A 19,109-nucleotide genomic window follows, 5' to 3' on the forward strand; every position below is an offset into this window, starting at 1 on the left:
GTCCAACCCCCTGCTCAGGCAGGAAACCTTATACTATTTCAGAGAAATGGTTATTCACGTTTTTCTTTAAAACTTCCAAGAAATAATTACAGGCCTTTAAAAAAAGCTTCTCTTACGGTACACTAAGAGTATAGTAGTCCCCGACATACAGCAGTTCGTTTAGTGACCATTCAAGGTTGTAATGGCACTAAGAAAAGTGACTTATGACCGTCTTTCATGCCTACGACCATCAAGGCATCCCTATGGTCACGTGATCAGACTCTTGGGATTCCTATTTATGACAGTCACAGCATCTCGGGGTCATGTGATCACAACGATGAGACAAATCCATGGGGGAATGCAGCTTCTCTGAACAACCACGTGATGATCTTCACAATCGAAGCAATTCACTTAACAACAGGAGTGAGAAAGGTCATAAAATGGGGCAATGCCCCGAGCAAACATCTCCCTTAGCAATCAAAACGTTGGACTCCATTGCGGTCATAATTCAAGGACTACCTGTTAACAGCACTCTGTGTGTGTGTGTGTGTGTGTGTGTGTGTGTGTGTGTGTGTGTTTGTGTCTCAAAACAGTCAAAATGGCAGCAGAAGGATGTCATTCAGTGGTGGGATTCAATTTTTTTTTACTATCAGTTCTGTGGCTTGGTAGGCGTGGCAGAGGAAGGATACTGCGAAATCTCCATTCCCTCCTCACTCCAGGGGAAGGATATTGCGAAATCTCCATTCCCTCCTCACTCCAGGGGAAGGATACTGCGAAATCTCCATTTCCTCCTCACTCCAGGGGAAAGATACTGCGAAATCTCAATTTCCTCCTCACTCCAGGGGAAGGATACTGCAAAATCTCCATTCCCACCAATCCAGGGGAAGGATACTGCGAAATCTCCATTCCCACCACTCCAGGGGAAGGATACTGCAAAATCTCCATTTCCTCCTCACTCCAGGGGAAGGATACTGCAAAATCTCCATTCCCACCAATCCAGGGGAAGGATACTGCGAAATCTCCATTCCCACCACTCCAGGGGAAGGATACTGCAAAATCTCCATTTCCTCCTCACTCCAGGGGAAGGATACTGCGAAATCTCCATTCCCACCACTCCAGGGGAAGGATACTGCGAAATCTCCATTCCCACCACTCCAGGGGAAGGATACTGCGAAATCTCCATTCCCACTACTCCAGGGGAAGGATACTGTGAAATCTCCATTCTCTCCTCACTCCAGGGGAAGGATACTGCAAAATCCCCATTCCCTCCTCACTCCAGGGGAAGGATACTGCAAAATCTCCATTCCCACCACTCCAGGGGAAGGATACTGTGAAATCTCCATTCCCTCTTGATCATCTGGGACTCGGGAGGCAGAGAATAGATGGGGTGGGGCCAGTCAGAGATGGTATTTACTGGTTCTCCGAACCTGTCAGAACCGGCTGGATACCACCTCTGCATTGCACGAGTGCACGAGCAAAGCGAATGCTCAGCGATCCGGTTGCTCCACCGTTCGAATCCCACCACTGGCTGGGAAGCTGCTTAGAAAGCGGGAAGAAGTAAGAAAGGAGAGTTTTTTGAGGCTGCTGCAGAGGAATTGGATGGAAAGGAAATAAATAATAAACCAGACATCGGGAAATAAGTAATGCTAAGCAGATGCCAGGAGGCATCTCTCTGACTTTGAGGTTCCAGCCTTAAATAAACACAGTTCAGAAGAAAAGCTCTTTGGAGGGTGGAGGCAGCAAATAAGCCCAGGAGGTCTCGGTCGTGACAGTTTATCATTCTAGAATTCCCTTTTTAAATTTTTTTTGTGTGGTTGTGGTGGTCGAAAAAGTTCAAAGGAGGAAAAGTTGTCACTTACCGACCCAATTTGTGGCTTCCCTTTTAATTATCCTCCCTTTGCGTCTCTCAAACACCCCCCCCCCCAAACTTCGTAAGAAGTAAGAAGAACTTCAGAAAAGGAAACCGTTTGGTCCGGCAGAGTGTTGTAAGGAGAATATTTTTTTTTCTGCATTGGGGACTTTATTTCTACATGATCCTAGCCTGCTTTAAGCATCCACTTACTTTTAAAATAGATATGTGCACTGGATGTTCCTTTTCACCCCCATCTTAAAAATAAAGGGCTAGCTAACAAGGGTTTAGGGGGACTGTGACTTTGGATGGTGAATTCTGGGGCTGCAGAAGAGTGGGAAGACTTAGGAAGCCCCCCACCCCAAAAAAATCAAAATAGAAGCTATAATGGTGTGATCTAGGTTCCTTACTCCCTCTTCCTCCCTCTCCATCTGTTTGTCTCCATTCATCTCCATCCATAATCTACCTCTATTCATCTCTCTTTCTCTGTATCCATCCATCCATCTTCATCCGTAATCTACCTCTATCCATCTCTCTCTTTTCATCCATCCATCCATCCAAACATCCATCCATCTTCATTCATAATCTACCTCTATCCATCTCTCTCTCCATCCATCCATTCATCTCCATCCATAATCTATCTCTATTCATCTCTCTTTCTCTGTATCCATCCATCTTTATCCATAATCTACCTTTATCCATCCATCCATAATCTACCTCTATCCATCTCTCTTTCTCTGTATCCATCCATCCATCTTCATCCATAATCTACCTTTATCCATCTCTCCATCCATCCATCCTCCACCTCCATCCATAATCTACCTCTATCCATCTCTCTCTATCCATCCATCCATCTCTATCCATAATGTACCTCTATCCATCTCTCTCTATCCATCCATCCATCTCTATCCATAATGTACCTCTATCCATCTCTTTCTATCTATCTATTCATCCATCCATTCATCTTCATCCATAATTACCTCTATCCATCTCCCCATCCATCCATCCATCCATCCATCCATCCATCCATCTCTATCCATAATCTATCTCTGTCTCTCCCCACCCCATTAGTCAATTCCTCTATCTTAGTCGATATCACACAACCATTAACCAGCGGAGCAGGAGTGGGGGTGGAAAGATAGTTTGTCAAAACATGCTTATTCTGAAAAACCTGGGAGTTGTGGATCTTCCTCATCTTCAAGAGATCCCCACTCTGCTTTGCGACGCGAAACGGCGTCAGGCGTGTTTCCTTTTCTGTATAAATAGGCAATGCATGGACTGGGAGAAACACGACATTCGACAAACAAAGCAGTTTAAATTCCCTGAGTCTTTACATGATGGTTAGGTAGTCAGATGATATCCCGTTTCCACTTTTTTTTCATCATATCATGATTATTTATTGACTTAAATATAGAGAGAAATTTACCTATCTATCTATCGGTTTATAGATCTCTCTCGCTGCAGCTTCTCCTCCTCCTCCTTCTTCCGCCCAGCCCACCCTTCCCTCTGCTGGTCCTCAGTTCTTCTGATCGATTTTCTGCTTGTTCGAAATATAAGGGAGAATAGTCTGGGTGCTTTTGTCCGACACCGTTTGGGTGCTGCTATTGCGTGTCAGCTTCCGCAGTTGGCCGCTACCAAGGTGAGGGGACCGCCGCATTGCCGTCTTGACCACTAATGCCCCCTTCGGAGTTGCCTCGTTGGGCTCTTCCGGAGGGTCGTCCGGAAGGGGCCCGCTGTCCGCCTCCTCATCGTCATCGCAGCACAAAGCATGGTAGAGGACTTTGTCACTAAAACGCACCCGCTCCCTGGTGCCCGGCGTCCTCTGAGGGTGAGGTTTGTGACTTGGTATGGAGCTGAACGCTTCCTCACTGGAAGAGTCTGGGGTTTCAATCCGGGGTCCGTTGTAGAGCAACACCCCACCATTCATCAGCTGGTAGTCGGGTTGATGCCCCGGCGGCTGTTGGGGTTGTGACTGTTGCTGCTCGGAACCGTCTCCCGAATCGGAAGGGGTGGAGGCCTCGAGGAAGGAGCAGAATTCCCAGCTGTCAGAAAGGATGTCTGAGGTCATGAAATCCAGGTGCCCAAGGTCAAAGAGGCCTCCACCTTTCTCGCTGCTGGAGGTGCTGCTCACCGTGGTGGTCGTCCAATCGTCGGGCTCCAGCTCAAACTCGAAGTCTGCGGTCAGCTTGTCAATCTGGCTGACCACCTAGAGAGAGGGCAGAGAGAAAGGGGAGGTGGTTAAAGGCAGAATATCATGGGGTGACTCCATAGACAACGCTTTCACCTGCTCTAAGTCCGTTCCAACGCAGCCTCCATGTAGGGCAGGGGTTGGCAACTCGCGGCTCTGGAGCCGCATGTGGCTGTTTCATCCCTCTGCTGTGGCTCCCTGTCGCCGGTCGGGAAAAGGAAAAAAGTGCGCCATGTTAGGAGGAACTGGACTTCTGGTTGGTAGAGCAAAAAGGACACCATGCTAGGAAGAGACTCTATGGTGGGGGAACTGGACTTCTAGTCAGCAGAGGAAAAAGGACACCATGCTAGGAGGAGACTCTATGGTGGTGGGAACCAGACTTCCGGTTGGTGAAGGAAAAAGAATGACTCACTAGGAAGAGACTCTATGGTGGGGGAACTGGACTTCTGGTCAGCTCCAGAATTAACAGGGGGCTTCCAGCTAGGACCTTTGTGGTTCTTTGAGTGTTGAAGGTTGCCAATCCCTGGCGTAGGGTAACTCAACGGACAGATTCCTCACTGACCTTCTGCAAGGCTGGGACTTCAAATCAATTGAATGTCATCTATTCAATGTAGGGGGCCACATAATTCCAAACAACCACCAGAAACTTTGGACCTCCACTCTTCTTCTGCTCTGCCCAGCATCTGGCGACCACGGGAGATGCGAAGTCATGCAGAGCCGATTGCTTTTTAGAGCAGGAGCTAAGCTTTCGACAATCACTTTGAGCCTACCCAGACCAAATTCATTTTGACCGTGAAGAATTTCTTTTGGGGAAAATCTTGTACGCTTTCAAGAGGAGAGCAGAAAATATGCCTCCAACCTCAACATCGCGGCTTTGCTCTCTTCTTTAACAAAGTGAAAGGGGAAGGGGTGGCACCATGCTGGCACAAAGGAATGGCCATGGCAAAGGTTTTCAGTGAAAGGAGGGGAATAAAAGCAATATATTTTAGGCACCGGCTTATTAGGATGTGATGCTTTAAGAGGCAATGTCTCTTCATCAAGAATAGAATAGAATAAGGAATAGAATAGAATAAGGAATGGAATAGAATAGAATAGGGAATGGAATAGAATAGAATAGAATATGGAATAGAATAGAATAAGGAATAGAATAGAATAGGGAATGGAATGAAATGAAATAGAATAGAATGAGGAATAGAATAGAATAGAATAGGGAATGGAATAGAATAGAATATATTAGAAAAAAGAATAGAATAGAATAGAATAAGGTATAGAGTAGAGTAGAGTAGAATAGAATAGAATAGAATGATGGAAGGGAACTTGGAGGTCTTCTAGTCCAACCCCCTGCTTAGGCAGGAAACCCTACACCACTTCAGAAAAATGGTTATCCAACATCTTCTTAAAAACATTCACAACTTCTGGAGGCAAATCATTCCTCTGATTAATTGTTCTAACTGTCAGGACATTTCTCCTTAGTTCTAAGTTGCTTCTCTCCTTGATTAGTTTCCACCCATTGCTTCTTGTCCTGCCCTCTAGTGCTTTGGAGAATAGCTTGACTCCCTCTTCTTTGGGGCAGCCCCTGAGATACTGGAACACTGCTATCATGTCTCCCCTCGTCCTTCTTTTCATTACACTAGACATACCCAGTTCCTGCAACCGTTCTTCATATGTATTAGCCTTTATTTAGAAGAGAATCTTTTTTTAAAATGAAGGAGGGTGAGGGGGGAGATCAATCTTGATGTTAATAGTTGTCAACACAGAATGCCAAGCTTCCAATAACTGATTCCTTTTCTTCTTTCTATTTGTTTGTCTATTTTTAATAAAAAAGGTGCTGTGGGTTGCTACAAAATGAAAAAAAAAGAGAGAGATGAAAAGAAAAGTCACAGCTTATCACTTTCTGCTCCACCACGGAGAATATAGTTATGCAATTAACTGAACCATCAGAGAGAATTTAAATGATAGCTACACAAGTCAAGACAAGCTACGGGGGCCTAGTACAAAGAGATAGAATGCAGCTCTTCTCTAAGATGGAGCTGAAAGATTTTGTAAAGAGGGGATGACCTAATCATCCTAACCGTTGTTATTGGCAAGGAAACTTCATATAATACCAAAAGAAGAGAATTCTCTTCACATATTCATGCTCATATGTTAAGATAAATCTCAGTCATAACTTCAGGTTCAAATATTAAAGTAAATATGTTGAGATTCTGGAGAAAGTGCAGAGAAGAGCAACAAGGATGATTAGGGGACTGAAGGCTAAAACATAGAAGAACGGTTGCTGGAACAATTAATCAATGGAAAAACAACTTGCCTCCAGAAGTTGTAAGTGCTCCAACACTGGAGGTTTTAAAGAAGTTGTTGGATAACCATTTGTCTGAAATGGTGTGGGGTCTCCTGCCTGAGCAGGGGGTTGGACTAGAAGACCTCCAAGGTGCCTTCCAACTCTTTTATTCTGTTAAATCTGTCCCACAGACAGTCTCTATTTTACCCCACCCAAGTTGTGCTGTCTGTGGTCCTGAAACATAAATATGACTTCAGATTAAATTCTTGTGGATCAGAATAGCAAGTCAAATGTCTCCCTTACCCAACACCCAGAGAGCGGGAAGGTAAAAGAAAACACACACACACACACACATGTATAATTTGCAGCTGGATCTATGAGGTCCGTCAAAATCTAACCATGGACTCAACGGAGTCCTCTTGTGTCTACCCATAGAAATATCTACACCAAAATAAGTGATTAGAGGAGGAAGTCCATAAAAAAGGGCCATATTTCCGAATGTGGCATTCAAAAAGAGGTTTCTCTGGAAGGCCTTGCATTTTAATACCGCATACATTAAAGGAATTTATTTAAAGCAAGAAGTACCTTTTAACACGGCTGTTTAAAGGGAACCTTCTACCATAAGTAGCGGAAGCTAGGAAGTATTGGCTTAAAATAAAGGAATGGTTGGAAGAAATTGCAGAACAAAAGATCGAATTGAAACCGGAATTATTCTTACTGGGCATATTAGGTGGAAATATGTGTAAAAAATTTCAATATATAATACTACATAGACTAACGGCAACCAGAATCGTCTTTGCTTAATATTGGAAACAGAATAATATCCCCTCAGATGCAATGATAATAAGAAAGGTACTTGAGTGTGCAGAAGTGGATAGGTTGACCATCGAACTGAAAGACAGAGAAGAATCGGAGTACTATAAAGTTTGGAGTATATGGTATAAATGGCTAGAGGATAGACCCATGATGGCGAAGCTATGGCATGCATGCCAGAGGTGGCACACAGAGCCCTCTCTGTGGGCACATGCGCCATCGCCAGCTGCTCCTCTGGTTTCTGGAATGCACATGGACGCTGGCCAGCTGGTCTTCGTGAACGCCGGAGCGCCGAAAAATGGCCTGAAAACGTCCCGGAACTGGGCCATTTTCTGGAATGTTTTCAGGGTATTTTTCCAGGGCTCTGGCACCCCCGAAGACAAGCTTGCACCTGAAAAGACCATTACAAAAATGGCCAGGAAACAGGCCGAAAATGACCCAGAAAATGCCCCCCAAAACAGCCAAAAAACAGGCATGTTGCATGCTGGCCAGCAGTCTTCAGGTTTCTGGTGCATTTACATGCAAACACATATGCATGCATATTCCAGTTTGGGTATTCGGGGTTGAAAAGGTTCACTGTCACCGGGATAGATGTAAAACTACTGTATAAGAAGAAGGAGGTAATCTCTACAATAATACGACAATACTGTATCTATTTGTAAATATTATTACAATCTAAATGACTCTAACATGGAAGAGTGAACTACAGAAGTCGAACTTATGTAAATATGAACGATATGAACGATACCGATAGGGAAATGCTTCACCGAGTGGAAATTTGTGTTTTGTTTTTTAAAGTTTAAATACGTTGAATAAAACTTTTTTTGTTTTAAAAAAGAAGAAAGGCTGTTTAAAAGCGGTTCTCACAGGAATGCAGGCTGCCCACCAATAGATGCACTCCAATACGCCGTTCTGTCTATTAAAGAAGGAAGGTCAGAAATGACAGATTATTTTAATGAATCTTAAAAAAAACAATCCCAGGGAGAATTCATTCCGGAAAAGCCATGACCGTCAGCCCAAGTTAGAAGGAAGAAACAACCAGAGAAGCGATTTCAGGAGGGATTCATTCGCACTTCCATGTCAACGCAGGATGATATTCCCTGCACGGGATGGAGAGAGGGGGGGGGGGGGAAGAGAGAGGCTCATAATCTTTTGCTGGAATAAATCTCTTTTTAGTGCCGCAGTCATCTTGGTTTTTTCTGCAGCACTGAAACAGCAGATGGCAGATAAAAATTAACCAAATGTCAGTCTGTGAAAAGTATAGATCAACTCAAAGGCATGAGACAATTCGGCGGAAAAGGGTCTGAATAACAAAGGAAGGTCTTGAACGAAACCCTACAAGGAAATTGAAAATATCGGCAAAGGCAATAGGCTTGTTTTGAAGGCAAGGGTTGCCCATTAAGAATATTAAAAACAAAGAGTTCGGGCTACCTTTACAAAAGGTGACGGACGTCAGAAGGACACCACGTCCAACCCTTGGAGTTTATTCACACAGAACACTGGAGCAGGTCAGCGGAAACCTGGCAGCTTAACAATAGACCAAGCATGGTTACTGTTAATCTTGGGTTTTGTTGGCTGGGCTTTCCGGAACTTTTGGGGTGATCTGACAGTTGTGTACTGCATTTTTCGGAGTATTAAGATGCACTCCCTCCCCTAAAAGAGGGTGAAAATTTGGGTGCGTCTTATACACCGAAAGTAGTCCCACCCACTTGCTGGCCCCCATCTTTGGCCTCTTCCTCCCAGCAATTTGCCTCCTTGCAGCAAACAGCAAACAGCCAGTTTCAGCTTCAGCACAGCCTGATTAGCACAAGCAGCTGATTGTCGGTTGGATCGGCCTCCCAACCACCAGCTGCTTCAGGCTGCCGGGTTGCCATCATCTATTGCCGTCTCCGCAAGCCCTGTTTTCAGCCTCTGTGTGCCCCATTTTCTGCCCATTCTGATCCCCGGCACTTGGAATGGGCAGAAAATGGGGCACGCAGGGCTGAAAACGGGGCATGCGGAGGCTGAAAACGGGACGTGCGGAGGCAGCAATAGGCTATGGCAATCCCTGCAGTCTGAAACAGCTGATCGTTGGGAGGCTGATCCAACCAACAATCAGCTGCTTGTGCTAATCAGGTTGTGCTGAAATTGAAACTGAAACAGCTGTTTGCTGCAAGGAGATGAATTGATGGGAGGCAGAGGCAGTTCCCCCCCCCCCTTGTGCTAATCAGGCTAAACTGAAACTGAAACAGGTTGTTTGTTGGTTGCTACAAGGAGGCAAATTGCTGGGAGGCAGAGATAGATTTTTTAAAATTGTTTTCCTCCCCAAAGCTAGGTGCGTCTTATACTTTGGAGCATTTTATACTCCGAAAAATACAGTAATTCTGTTGAGGAAAGGTATGCAGTAAATGGGTTGATCCCTGGGTTGACAGTAAACGGGAATCCTCCATGTTCCTAAGCACACTACTACTGAATCAGATGTGGGTTTCACAACCTTTTTACCACTGGTTTGCCGCACACTGAAACTGGGAGCGCATGCGTCATAAGCATGCATGCCTCCCACCCATGTGCTTTGCTCATGCGCAGGGTTTGCATGCATGCACGTGACTTAGAAAACGTAGCTAAATAGGGTGGCATAGAGCCAGGGTGCAGGTCACCACTACTGGTTCATTGGAACCGCTTTGAACCGGCTGAATACCACTACTGTACTGAATAATATTTGCAGAGCAGAAAGCATTGCTTTTCTGCTCTGCTTCGTCTTTTGCCTTGACCTGGCAGGATTCTGTCCTCCGTTACTGCTGGCCTTCGCTGCTTTTACCACAAGCCAACTCAGGCCTCCAACCTCTGCCGCTTTTCTCAAAATCAGCCTTTGATCCACCGAACCTTCCGAGTCGTCTACGTATCTCCAAAGTTGTCCAGCTTTCCAACTCAGGTCCCTGAATACAAACACATTTAGCTGCCCTTGTCATGTTGAATAATGAATGCCTACTTATGTCCTTACACATTTGGTTGGGTTAATAAATATTCATGCGTTCCCTGCACGGTACTTCAAGCGTCGGGAGAGAAGGGACTCTTGAACGTTCGCAGGAGAGGAATGGTGGCTTGACCACGGAGCAGAGGGCAGGATCCTGCTTCCGGAAGGGAAATGAAATAGAAGGGGCTTCCCTTAGGAGGCAGAAGGATGTAAAAACTAAATAAAAGGGAATCTGGCTAGGGGGTAGCATCTAGATTGCTTTGCTGGTCTTCTGGAGATTTCCCACTCTCCGATCTCCCACTTTGAGAGATGCTGGCAAAGGAGTTAAACCCTGAAAAATGACTAACGGGGACTACCCAATGTTTTTAACAAGATAGCTTTCAATGGGGAATGTGCAAAAGAGAGAGAGAGGAGAGAGAAAATAGGATGAATTGGCAGCCGCAGGGGCCAGAAAAAAGATGGAAATAAATAAATAAAGGGAGACTAGTATGGATCCATTTCAAGCTATTTAGCTCTCATCAGCTAGCCATACCCTTACTGGGATTTGAACCTGGGATGTGTCACATATTAGGCAGATTTGTTAGCCACTACACCACAGGCTCTCCTCCTTTATCAGCTAAGCCAGGGAAATAGGTATGTATTTGTGTTACAACCCCTGGTATGCCCAAATATGGGAGGGAGCTCACTCCTCCCTCTTTCTGTCCTTCGGCTCATCACAGAAAACACAATATGTAACACAAATACATACATACATACATAATATAGGGGGCAACTTGATTTTTAATGTGGGCAATTTGAACCTTGTTTAAACCGCTTTAAACAATGGAGGGCAAAAGAAGAAGGGGAGGGCAGAGAAGGAGGTGGCTGGATGGAGTCACTGAAGCAGTCGGCGTGAGCTTCAATGGACTCCGGGGGATGGTAGAGGACAGGAAGGTCTGGAGGAACGTGGTCCTTGGGGCCGCGATGGGTTGGACATGACTTCGCAACTAACTACAACAACTACAATTCTCCAGCTTCCTCACTAGGGACCCCCCAAAACCTGGCATTTACATTCAGTGCCCCCTCCCCACCGAGCGTCTGTGGGAAATTCATTGCATCCAAAGGTGGCGTTGAATATTCATTTCTGCTCAAAGGCAAGATGAAACTCATTAGGGGTCTGAAAACAAGCCGGTTGAACTTGGAACTGAAAGAATGATTTCCTCGGGGAAATCGAACACGTTCATCTGCCTGGGGCTGTTTTAAAACTTGCAGTCAGGTGGTCGGTAATATGAAAAATCACCCACAGGACAATTACACATGTTCGACACATTTTTAGCCCTCGCTGATGAGCAGGAATGATGGGGAACCATTTTTGGAAATGCAAGGTAATTATTGATGTAGAGCACGGTGGCGGATTGACTCATGATAATGCCACAAGGATTTCAGAATCCGTGGCTGGAATTCTAGCCATGTAGGAGAAGAAGAGGCAGAGACTGCTGGTGGAGTCAAGAGAGGAATCAGCCTGGAATCATAATGTTCCCACAAGCGACTCAAGTCCAACCCTCTTGAATTCCATTAACTCTTCTCTAGCCCCAATTTAGTGCTGATGTCAACTCTGAAGTTGTCCGAACTGTGGCCATTTTCTTCTTGTAAAGTTAAAGGTTCCCCTTGCACATATGTGCTAGTTGTTCCTGACTCTAGGGGGCTCATCTCCGTTTCTAAGCCGATGAGCCAGTGCTGTCTGAAGACGTCTCCGTGGTCATGTGGCCGGCGTGACTAAATGCCGAAGGTGCACGGAACCCTGTTACCTTCCCACCAAAGGTGGTTCCTATTTTTCTACTTGCATTTTTTTACATGCTTTCGAACTGCTAGGTTGGCTGAAGCTGGGACAAGTAACGGGAGCTCACTCCATTACACGGAGCTAGGGATTCGAACCGCCGAACTGCCAACCTTTCTGATCGACAAGCTCAACATCTTAGCCACTGAGTCACCGCGTCCCGCATTCTTCTTGTAGCTTTCCTCTAAGGAGGTTTCTCTTCTCACTGCTGACACAGTCTGGAGTGAAGGGGCCAGGGAGGGGTGTGTGTAGAGATAGCGGGGGTGTTGTAGCCAAAATACAATTCTTTCCCCAGGGAATCAAGGACATAGGTTCAGGTCAGGGGTAGGTCCCAGCTGCCATTACTACCGGTCCGATAGTAAAACAAAATTGTGCGTGCACGCCCGAGGTACCCTCCACGCAGGTGTGCATTTTTATTTAAAATGATCTGTAAAGGCAGCAGCATTAAGAAACGAATAAAATGTACCTTTTTCAATGAAGATCGTTCTGCGCATGTGCAGAACAGAAAATCAAGATGGCACCACCAATCAGAACTGGTACATTCACGTGTCTGCCGGAGTTACTACCTATTGGGCTAAACCGGACCGAATAGGTAGGAACACACCTTTGGTGCAGGTGTTCGAAAGGTGGAGATTGTGGTCACCTGGCATGGACTGCATGCTGATTGGACCGTGTAACTGGAGACTTTGGGGGGGACGTGGCCAAAGTTTTACTTTTAATTGGGTGAAAAACCGCTGGGAACTTAGAGCTGGTTTCCCACCAAGTCTGTGCCAATTGGATACGTCCCAATAAAATGTTCTTTGAGGAATATGCCTGTCTCGGAGTTCTTATCGAAGGGGATGTATCACTTGGGATCTTGATAGCTGATGGTTGACTAGATTCTTGTGTTATAGGCATGAACATGAATTGAAACTCTTCTCACCTGACAACAGAGGGCTTTAGGGTGGAGACAAACGGGGAATATAAGGGTAGAGTCGTAGCCTTGAATGCAGGCGTTTCCTGCTCTTTCCAAACAGACCTAGGAAAAGCCAGAGGGCTGCTGTGACATAACTTCTTCCTTCTTGTCTTATTTAATTGCCAAACGTTTTGATCTGCTATGTCTGCTCTCCCACTCGGTGAGTGAGTCGCACGGTTTCAAAACCCCGGGTGGGTTTTTCTTCCTGAATTCAGAAAAGTATTTCGGCGGGGGCTTGACCTGACACGGGGGAGGTTTAAGTGGGATGTGCATACATGAATGTTGAGTTCCTTCCAGCTTCCATTTCCTCACTTGAGGGATGGAGAATGTCTCTGTTTGCATCTAAAAATTGCTACCTTGGGTAGGTGCCAGGAGCCAGGATGTCTGGGGGTAACACATTTTAAAAGTTGAACTGACATTGACAGTTTGGAAGCCTTTTGGGCCTTGGTTCCTGCTAATGGGAACGCACCTCCTAAGTTGCGGCCTTTGGAGAGGGATCGTGGCTCAGGAGAGCACCTGCATGGCTCTCCACAGATCCCAGATTCATCCCTGGTGGCTCCAGGGAAACCTGGATGGAGATCTTTGACTGCCTGAGTCTCTAAAGCTGTTCAGAGTAGACTGAAGTTGCAATATTTAATTCTACAGACTTTAATTTTTATTAGTACTTCAAGAGTCAATATCAATAGCACTTAGACTTATTTCGGGCTTCACGGGGCTTTTGCAGCCCTCTCTCAGCGGTTTACAGAGTCAGCCTCTTGCCCCACAACAATCTGGGTCCTCATTTTATTGATCTCAGAAAGGATGGAAGGCTGAGCCAACCTTGAGCCGGTCAGGATCGAACTGCTGGCAGTCAACAGAATTCGTCTGCAATTCAACCATGGTTTCCAACCCCTGCACCACCATTGTGCCAAATTTTAAGCTTGAGCCAGGATTCTCCCCACAACAAGAAAACTCTGTGATGTAGACTGGGCTGAGAGCAAAGGACTTCTCCAAAGTTATCGAGGGAATTCTAAGGTTAAGGATGGAGTTAAAGATGATTAGGGGACTGGAGGCTAAAAGATATGAAGAACAGCTTCAGGAATTGGGTAGGTCTCCTTTAATGAAAAGGACTAAAGTGAGATGATAGCAGTCTTCCAATATTGGAGGGGCTGCCACAAAGAAGAGTGAGTCAAGTTATTCTCCAAAGCACCTGAAGGCAGGACAAGAAGCAATGAATGGAAGCTAATCAAGGAGAGAAGCAACCTAGAATTAAAGGAGAAATTTCCTGCCAGTGAGACCAATTCATCAGTGGAACAACTTGCCTCCAGAAGGTGTGGATAGTCCAAGTGTTGGACTATCCTGGAGGCTTTCAAGAAACTCTTGGACAACTGTTTGTCTGAAATGGTATAAAGTTTCCTGCTTGAGCAAGGGGTTGGACTAGAAGACCTCCAAGGTCCCTTCCAACTCTGCAATTCTGTTAACCTTGGGTCTCTCAAACTCTAATCCAGAAATGTTAATCGCTCTATCACTTCAGCTTCTGTTCACAGGTAGCGTTGGTGCTATGGAGATCACGAAATATAATTCTGGACCAATGTAGAAGGCATCACCTCCAGCTGCCGGAGGCCTTTGGGCGCAGGGGAAATCTGGTTCAAAAATTGGCAGCCAAAGGAAGTTTGCAGCTGTGAGACCAGCTTGTAATTCTGGTTATTGTGTCCCCACACAAAAGGAGGCCCGTCCATTTATGCCATTATTGTAATTGTGTGCAATCTCAAAAATAGGGGAGGTCAGGCTGAAGGGTGGGTGAGTGGGCATGATGGACACCGGTTGGTCCGTGAAAGAAATCTACATACTGCCAGCCTGGGTTTCAGCTGCCAATCAGTTAAGCCGAAAGAGACCAGATCCAAGTCAGTGTCGCGAAATTGGTCTCTTTTGGGCCACTAAATTCTAGCTTGGTCCAATGTTGCAATGAAGGTTATTTTGGCCACAGAGCAGCCGAGAATTAATAACTCTGCCATTACCATATTTCTCAGAGTATAAGACGCACCAAGATGTTGAAATGATACATTTTAAAAAAAAGTTTTTGCACTCTGCACGCCTCCCAAACCCTCTGCACGCTTCGGTTTTTTTTTGTGTGAAAAATGGGGCATGCAGAGAGTTTGAGAGGCCTGCAAAATGCTCCTGGGGGTGGGAGAGGGGGAAATGAGCAAAAAATGGCCCGTTTTATGCGAAAACTGGGCTGTTTTTTCCCCAAAAAACAAGGCATGCATACGCTTTGGGAGTCTTGTAGAGTGTTCCTGGGGGCTGGGTGGGGGGCAAAAATGAGTGAAAAATGACCCATTTTTTACTCGCTTTTGCCCTTTCCAGTCCACAGGAGCACTTTGCAGGCCTCCCAAACCCTCTGCATGTCCATTTTTGCCAAGGGGTGGAGGGTTCAGTAGGCCAAAAATGCTGTATTCAGTGTATAAGACGCACCCAGATTTTCACCCTCTTTTTTTGGGGGGGGGAAAGGTGCGTCTTATACTCCAAAAAATCAGGTACTCTAAAATAGAAATACAAATAAAAGAGGCATCTCCATAGATTAAAAATACAGTAAAGATGAAATTATGAAGGTAAAATTACAGAGGGCAGGAATTAAAGCCGCAAAAGAATCCTATAAATGGAATTTTATAACGAATAACCGTAATGCTATAAATAACTAGCATCCCCCTCCTACTGTTTGGCCGCGTCCAATTATCGGAGGCTGCCTGGATAAGTTCCTGCAGTTTTCTTGGCAAGGGTTGTTCTTTTTTCAGGTGCCTGATGAGGAAGAGGAGGAACAGCTGGGTCCAATGCCTGACGTGGGGATGCGCAGAAGGCAGAGGAGAGGAGAGCAGTGGAAATCTATGGGCCCCACCCTAGCTCTGGGGATAATAGGCAGGGGGCGCTGTGTTTGGGGAGCTGGGTCCGAACACCATCCTTGCTGAAATCCGGCGAAGACGTGTTGGGATGAGGGTTAAAAGTCAACCAGCAAACGATCATCATGACCTAAAGTAGGCCAATCAATCCGACTGGAGTAAAAATCCAATTCCATCGTGGCTTCGAATGTGCGTTGCTTGTAGCCTGGCCAAAGAAGCAATCTTGAAGATAAAAAAGGCGATTGTGCGCACCGCGAAAACTTCTCGGAAAAAGCCTGCGGACATCTATTAAAGGAATGCAGAGGAAATAGAAGCCCTCCACTTCGAGCTGTTTCCATTCCAACTGACACAATAAAATACAAGTTCTTGTTGTGTAGCAGAATTGCATGTAGAGGCAGCCTAGAACTGTGTTGGCTTTTTTTTTGGCAGCTGCTCCACACTGTTCAATTTCATACTGGTTCATTCATGAGAATCTACCCATCCTTTCTGAATATGTGAGGTTTCAGTTTGTGACTCTCTGTGTGTGAAATGCTTGCACAGAATCTCATGTTTCAAATAGAGATTGTGGAACATTTTCGTTCACCCAATATGCATTTTTCCCCAAACGGCATTGATCTGACAGCCTAGGCAGGAATGGTAAATAGCAGAGTGCAGATCAAATTAAATCTGGCTCCAATAGAACGCCTTGTACATATTCATTTGTTGTTCTAGTCTATCACATTTCTTATGAGGCTAGAAGGAAGGAAGGAAGGAAGGAAGGAAGGAAGGAAGGAAGGAAGGAAGGAGGGAGGGAGGGAGGGAGGGAGGGAGGAGAAGGGAAGGAAGGAATGAGAAGGAAGGAGGGAGGGGGAAGGAAGGAGAAGAGAAAGAAGGAAGGAAGGAAGGAAAAGGAAGAAAAGAAGGAGGGAGGAGGGAAGAAGGAGGGAAGAAGGAAGGAAGAAGGGAAGGAAGGAACGAGAAGGAAGGAAGGAATGAGAAGGAAGGAGGGAGGGGGAAGGAAGGAGAAGGAAGGAAGGAAGGAAAAGGAAGGAAAGAAGGAGGGAGGGAGGAGGGAGGAAGGAGGGAGGGAGGAGGGAAGGAAGGAAGGAAGGAGAAGGAAGGAAGGAGGGAAGGAAGATCTGCATGCTTCATCAGAATAAATTCACTATGAAGCTGTTTTAAATACAAGTGGTCCAAATCATGTTTTAAAATTCAACTCTCTTTTATATGCTTATGATTATTTATAATATCCATTTCTTAAAAAGTCCCCCAAATGTTATTCCATATACAACATAGTTATTTTGGGAAATGCTTTTTAAAAAAAAGACACCTCCGTGTAAGAATGTCTTTTTTTTAAAAAAAAAGCTAAGGATGACATACGCTAGCTGTATCCTTGCACCAAAGTGTAACTTGTTATCAAGTATGGTATTCCCTTCCTTTCCTTTCTCCCTTCTGTTCCTGCCTCGGTACCAGCAACAAGCTTGCTTTTCATTCAGAAATAGACACATGAGAGAGAGAGGGGGGAGGGAAGGAGGAAGGGAGGGGGAGAGAGAGAGGGAGGGAGGGAGGAAAAGGGAGGGGGAGAGAGGGAGGGGGAGAAAGGGAGGGAGGGAGGAAGAGGGAAGGAGAGGGGGGAGAGAAGGAGGAAGGGAGGGAGGGGGGGAGAGAGGGAGGGAGGGAGGAAGAGGGAAGGAGAGTGAGAGAGGGAGGGAGTGGGAGAGAGTGAGGGGGAGGCAGGGAGAAAGAGGGAGGAGGAGGAGGGAGGGAAGGAGTGAGAGTGAGAGAGTGAGGGAGAGAGTGAGTGAGGGGGAGAGAGGGAGTGAGAGAGAGAGGGAGAGGGAGTGAGAGAGAGGGAGAGGCAGGGAGGGAGAGAGAAAGAGGGAGGGAGAAAGAAAGAGGAAGGGAGGGAAAGAGAAGGGGAGGGAGAGAGGCAAGGAGGGAGAGAGAGAGACGGAGGGAGGGAGAGAGAGAGGGAGAGAGAAGAGACAGAGAGAGAGAGAAAGAAAGAGAGAGAGAGTGGAGGGGGGGCAGGCAGGCATGTGCTGAGTTTAGCTCGTCCTGATATTTATACATCTGTGTGTTCTGAACAAGCCACAGACCGACCATCCGCCGATTGCCAGGAACTTCCAAGTTCTCTCGATTTTGGCTCCGTCCGCTCCGTGTCCCCTGGACATAATTATTCAACCAGTTTCTTGGGCCCCGGCTGTAGTCAGACATAAATGCCGATTGCCTGACCTTGCTTGCCATATGCCATGCGAAAAGAAAGAGCGGCACCAAGGATCTTCCCCAGCCCCACGCGTGTAAAGCCGGCCAGATGTGGGAGGGTGACCTGAATAGTTCCTGCTGGATTTGGCCACCCCCCACACCCCATCCTAACATCCTTCATGATCCTTCAAAACAGCTGTGGATTAGGAAGTCTTAAGAGGTCTCCCGGATCTGTTTTTTCCAATGGGGAGCCAGACTTTGATATCACAATTTCATAACAACAACAACAACAACCGCTTGCCAACCGGTTCATATTTATGACGGTCGCAGGGTCCCCAGGGTTACGTGATCCCGTTGCGACCTTTGGATAAGCAAAGCCAACGGGGAAGCCGGATTCATTTAACCACCAGGTTACTAACCGAACAATTGCAGTGATTTGCTTAACAACCGTGGCAAGAAAGGTCATAAAATGGCCATAAAAACTGTCTCGGGGAACAACGGAAATTTGGGGTTACTAACTCACCAACTGCAGGGGTTCACTTAACAACTGTGGCAAGGGAGGTAACAAAACTCACTTAGCAACATATTTTTTTCTGGTCGTAAGTCGAGGACTACCTGTATATCATTGCTTCTCTTCCATTTCAGCCTAGAGATACCTTTTAGTCCTCAACTTACAATCATTCACTTACTGACTTATAATGGCACTGAAAAAGTGACTCAGGACTGTTTTTTTTACACTCACAACCACAACTCACATTTATGACCGTCATAGTGTCCCAGGGTCACGTGATCCCCTTTTGCGACCTTCTGATGAGCAAAATCAATGGGGGGGGGGAAGCCAGATTCACTTAACAACCAATGTGTTAACCAATGGAACAATGGCAGTTATTTGGTTAACAACCAGGGCAAGGAAGGTCGTAAAATGGGGCACAGCCCACTACTAAACCACTTCCTCACTTAACAACAGAAATGTTAGGTTCCATTGAGGTCGTAAGTCGAGGACGACCCACATCCCATGCGATTAGCAGCCCGATTTTATTGCAGGACCGATCAAGTCTCGTCCAAAATGTTCTCTCGCCATATTGCATTAGGAAGCAAATGTAGCATAAATAAAAGCTTGCCCTCATCATCATTTAGATCTGGAAATGCCAGCCTCCCTCCTCCCTCCACTCAGTTCATCCCTAACAGCTTTTAATTTGGATGGGAACTGCCAGTCCTAAA

The 19,109-nt window shown here is 45.9% G+C and overlaps 1 protein-coding gene across 1 annotated transcript in view; it reads right to left on the reverse strand.

Moving 5' to 3' along the window:
• Positions 1–1,886: 1,886 nt before the first annotated feature.
• Positions 1,887–19,109, reverse strand: part of INSYN1 (inhibitory synaptic factor 1) — a 52,446-nt gene continuing 35,223 nt past the window's right edge. Inside the window, exons 3-4 of the mRNA XM_081964677.1 lie at positions 2,700–4,034; positions 1,887–2,650 (exon numbers count right to left, since the gene is read on the reverse strand). Of these exons, the coding sequence (XP_081820803.1) occupies positions 3,345–4,034 (690 nt within the window). The 3' untranslated portion in view covers positions 1,887–2,650; positions 2,700–3,344. The remainder of the gene's footprint in view (positions 2,651–2,699; positions 4,035–19,109) is intronic.

Source organism: Natrix helvetica, assembly GCF_964273705.1.
Source record: "Natrix helvetica genome assembly, chromosome: 12".
Taxonomy (NCBI): Eukaryota; Metazoa; Chordata; class Lepidosauria; order Squamata; family Natricidae; genus Natrix; species Natrix helvetica.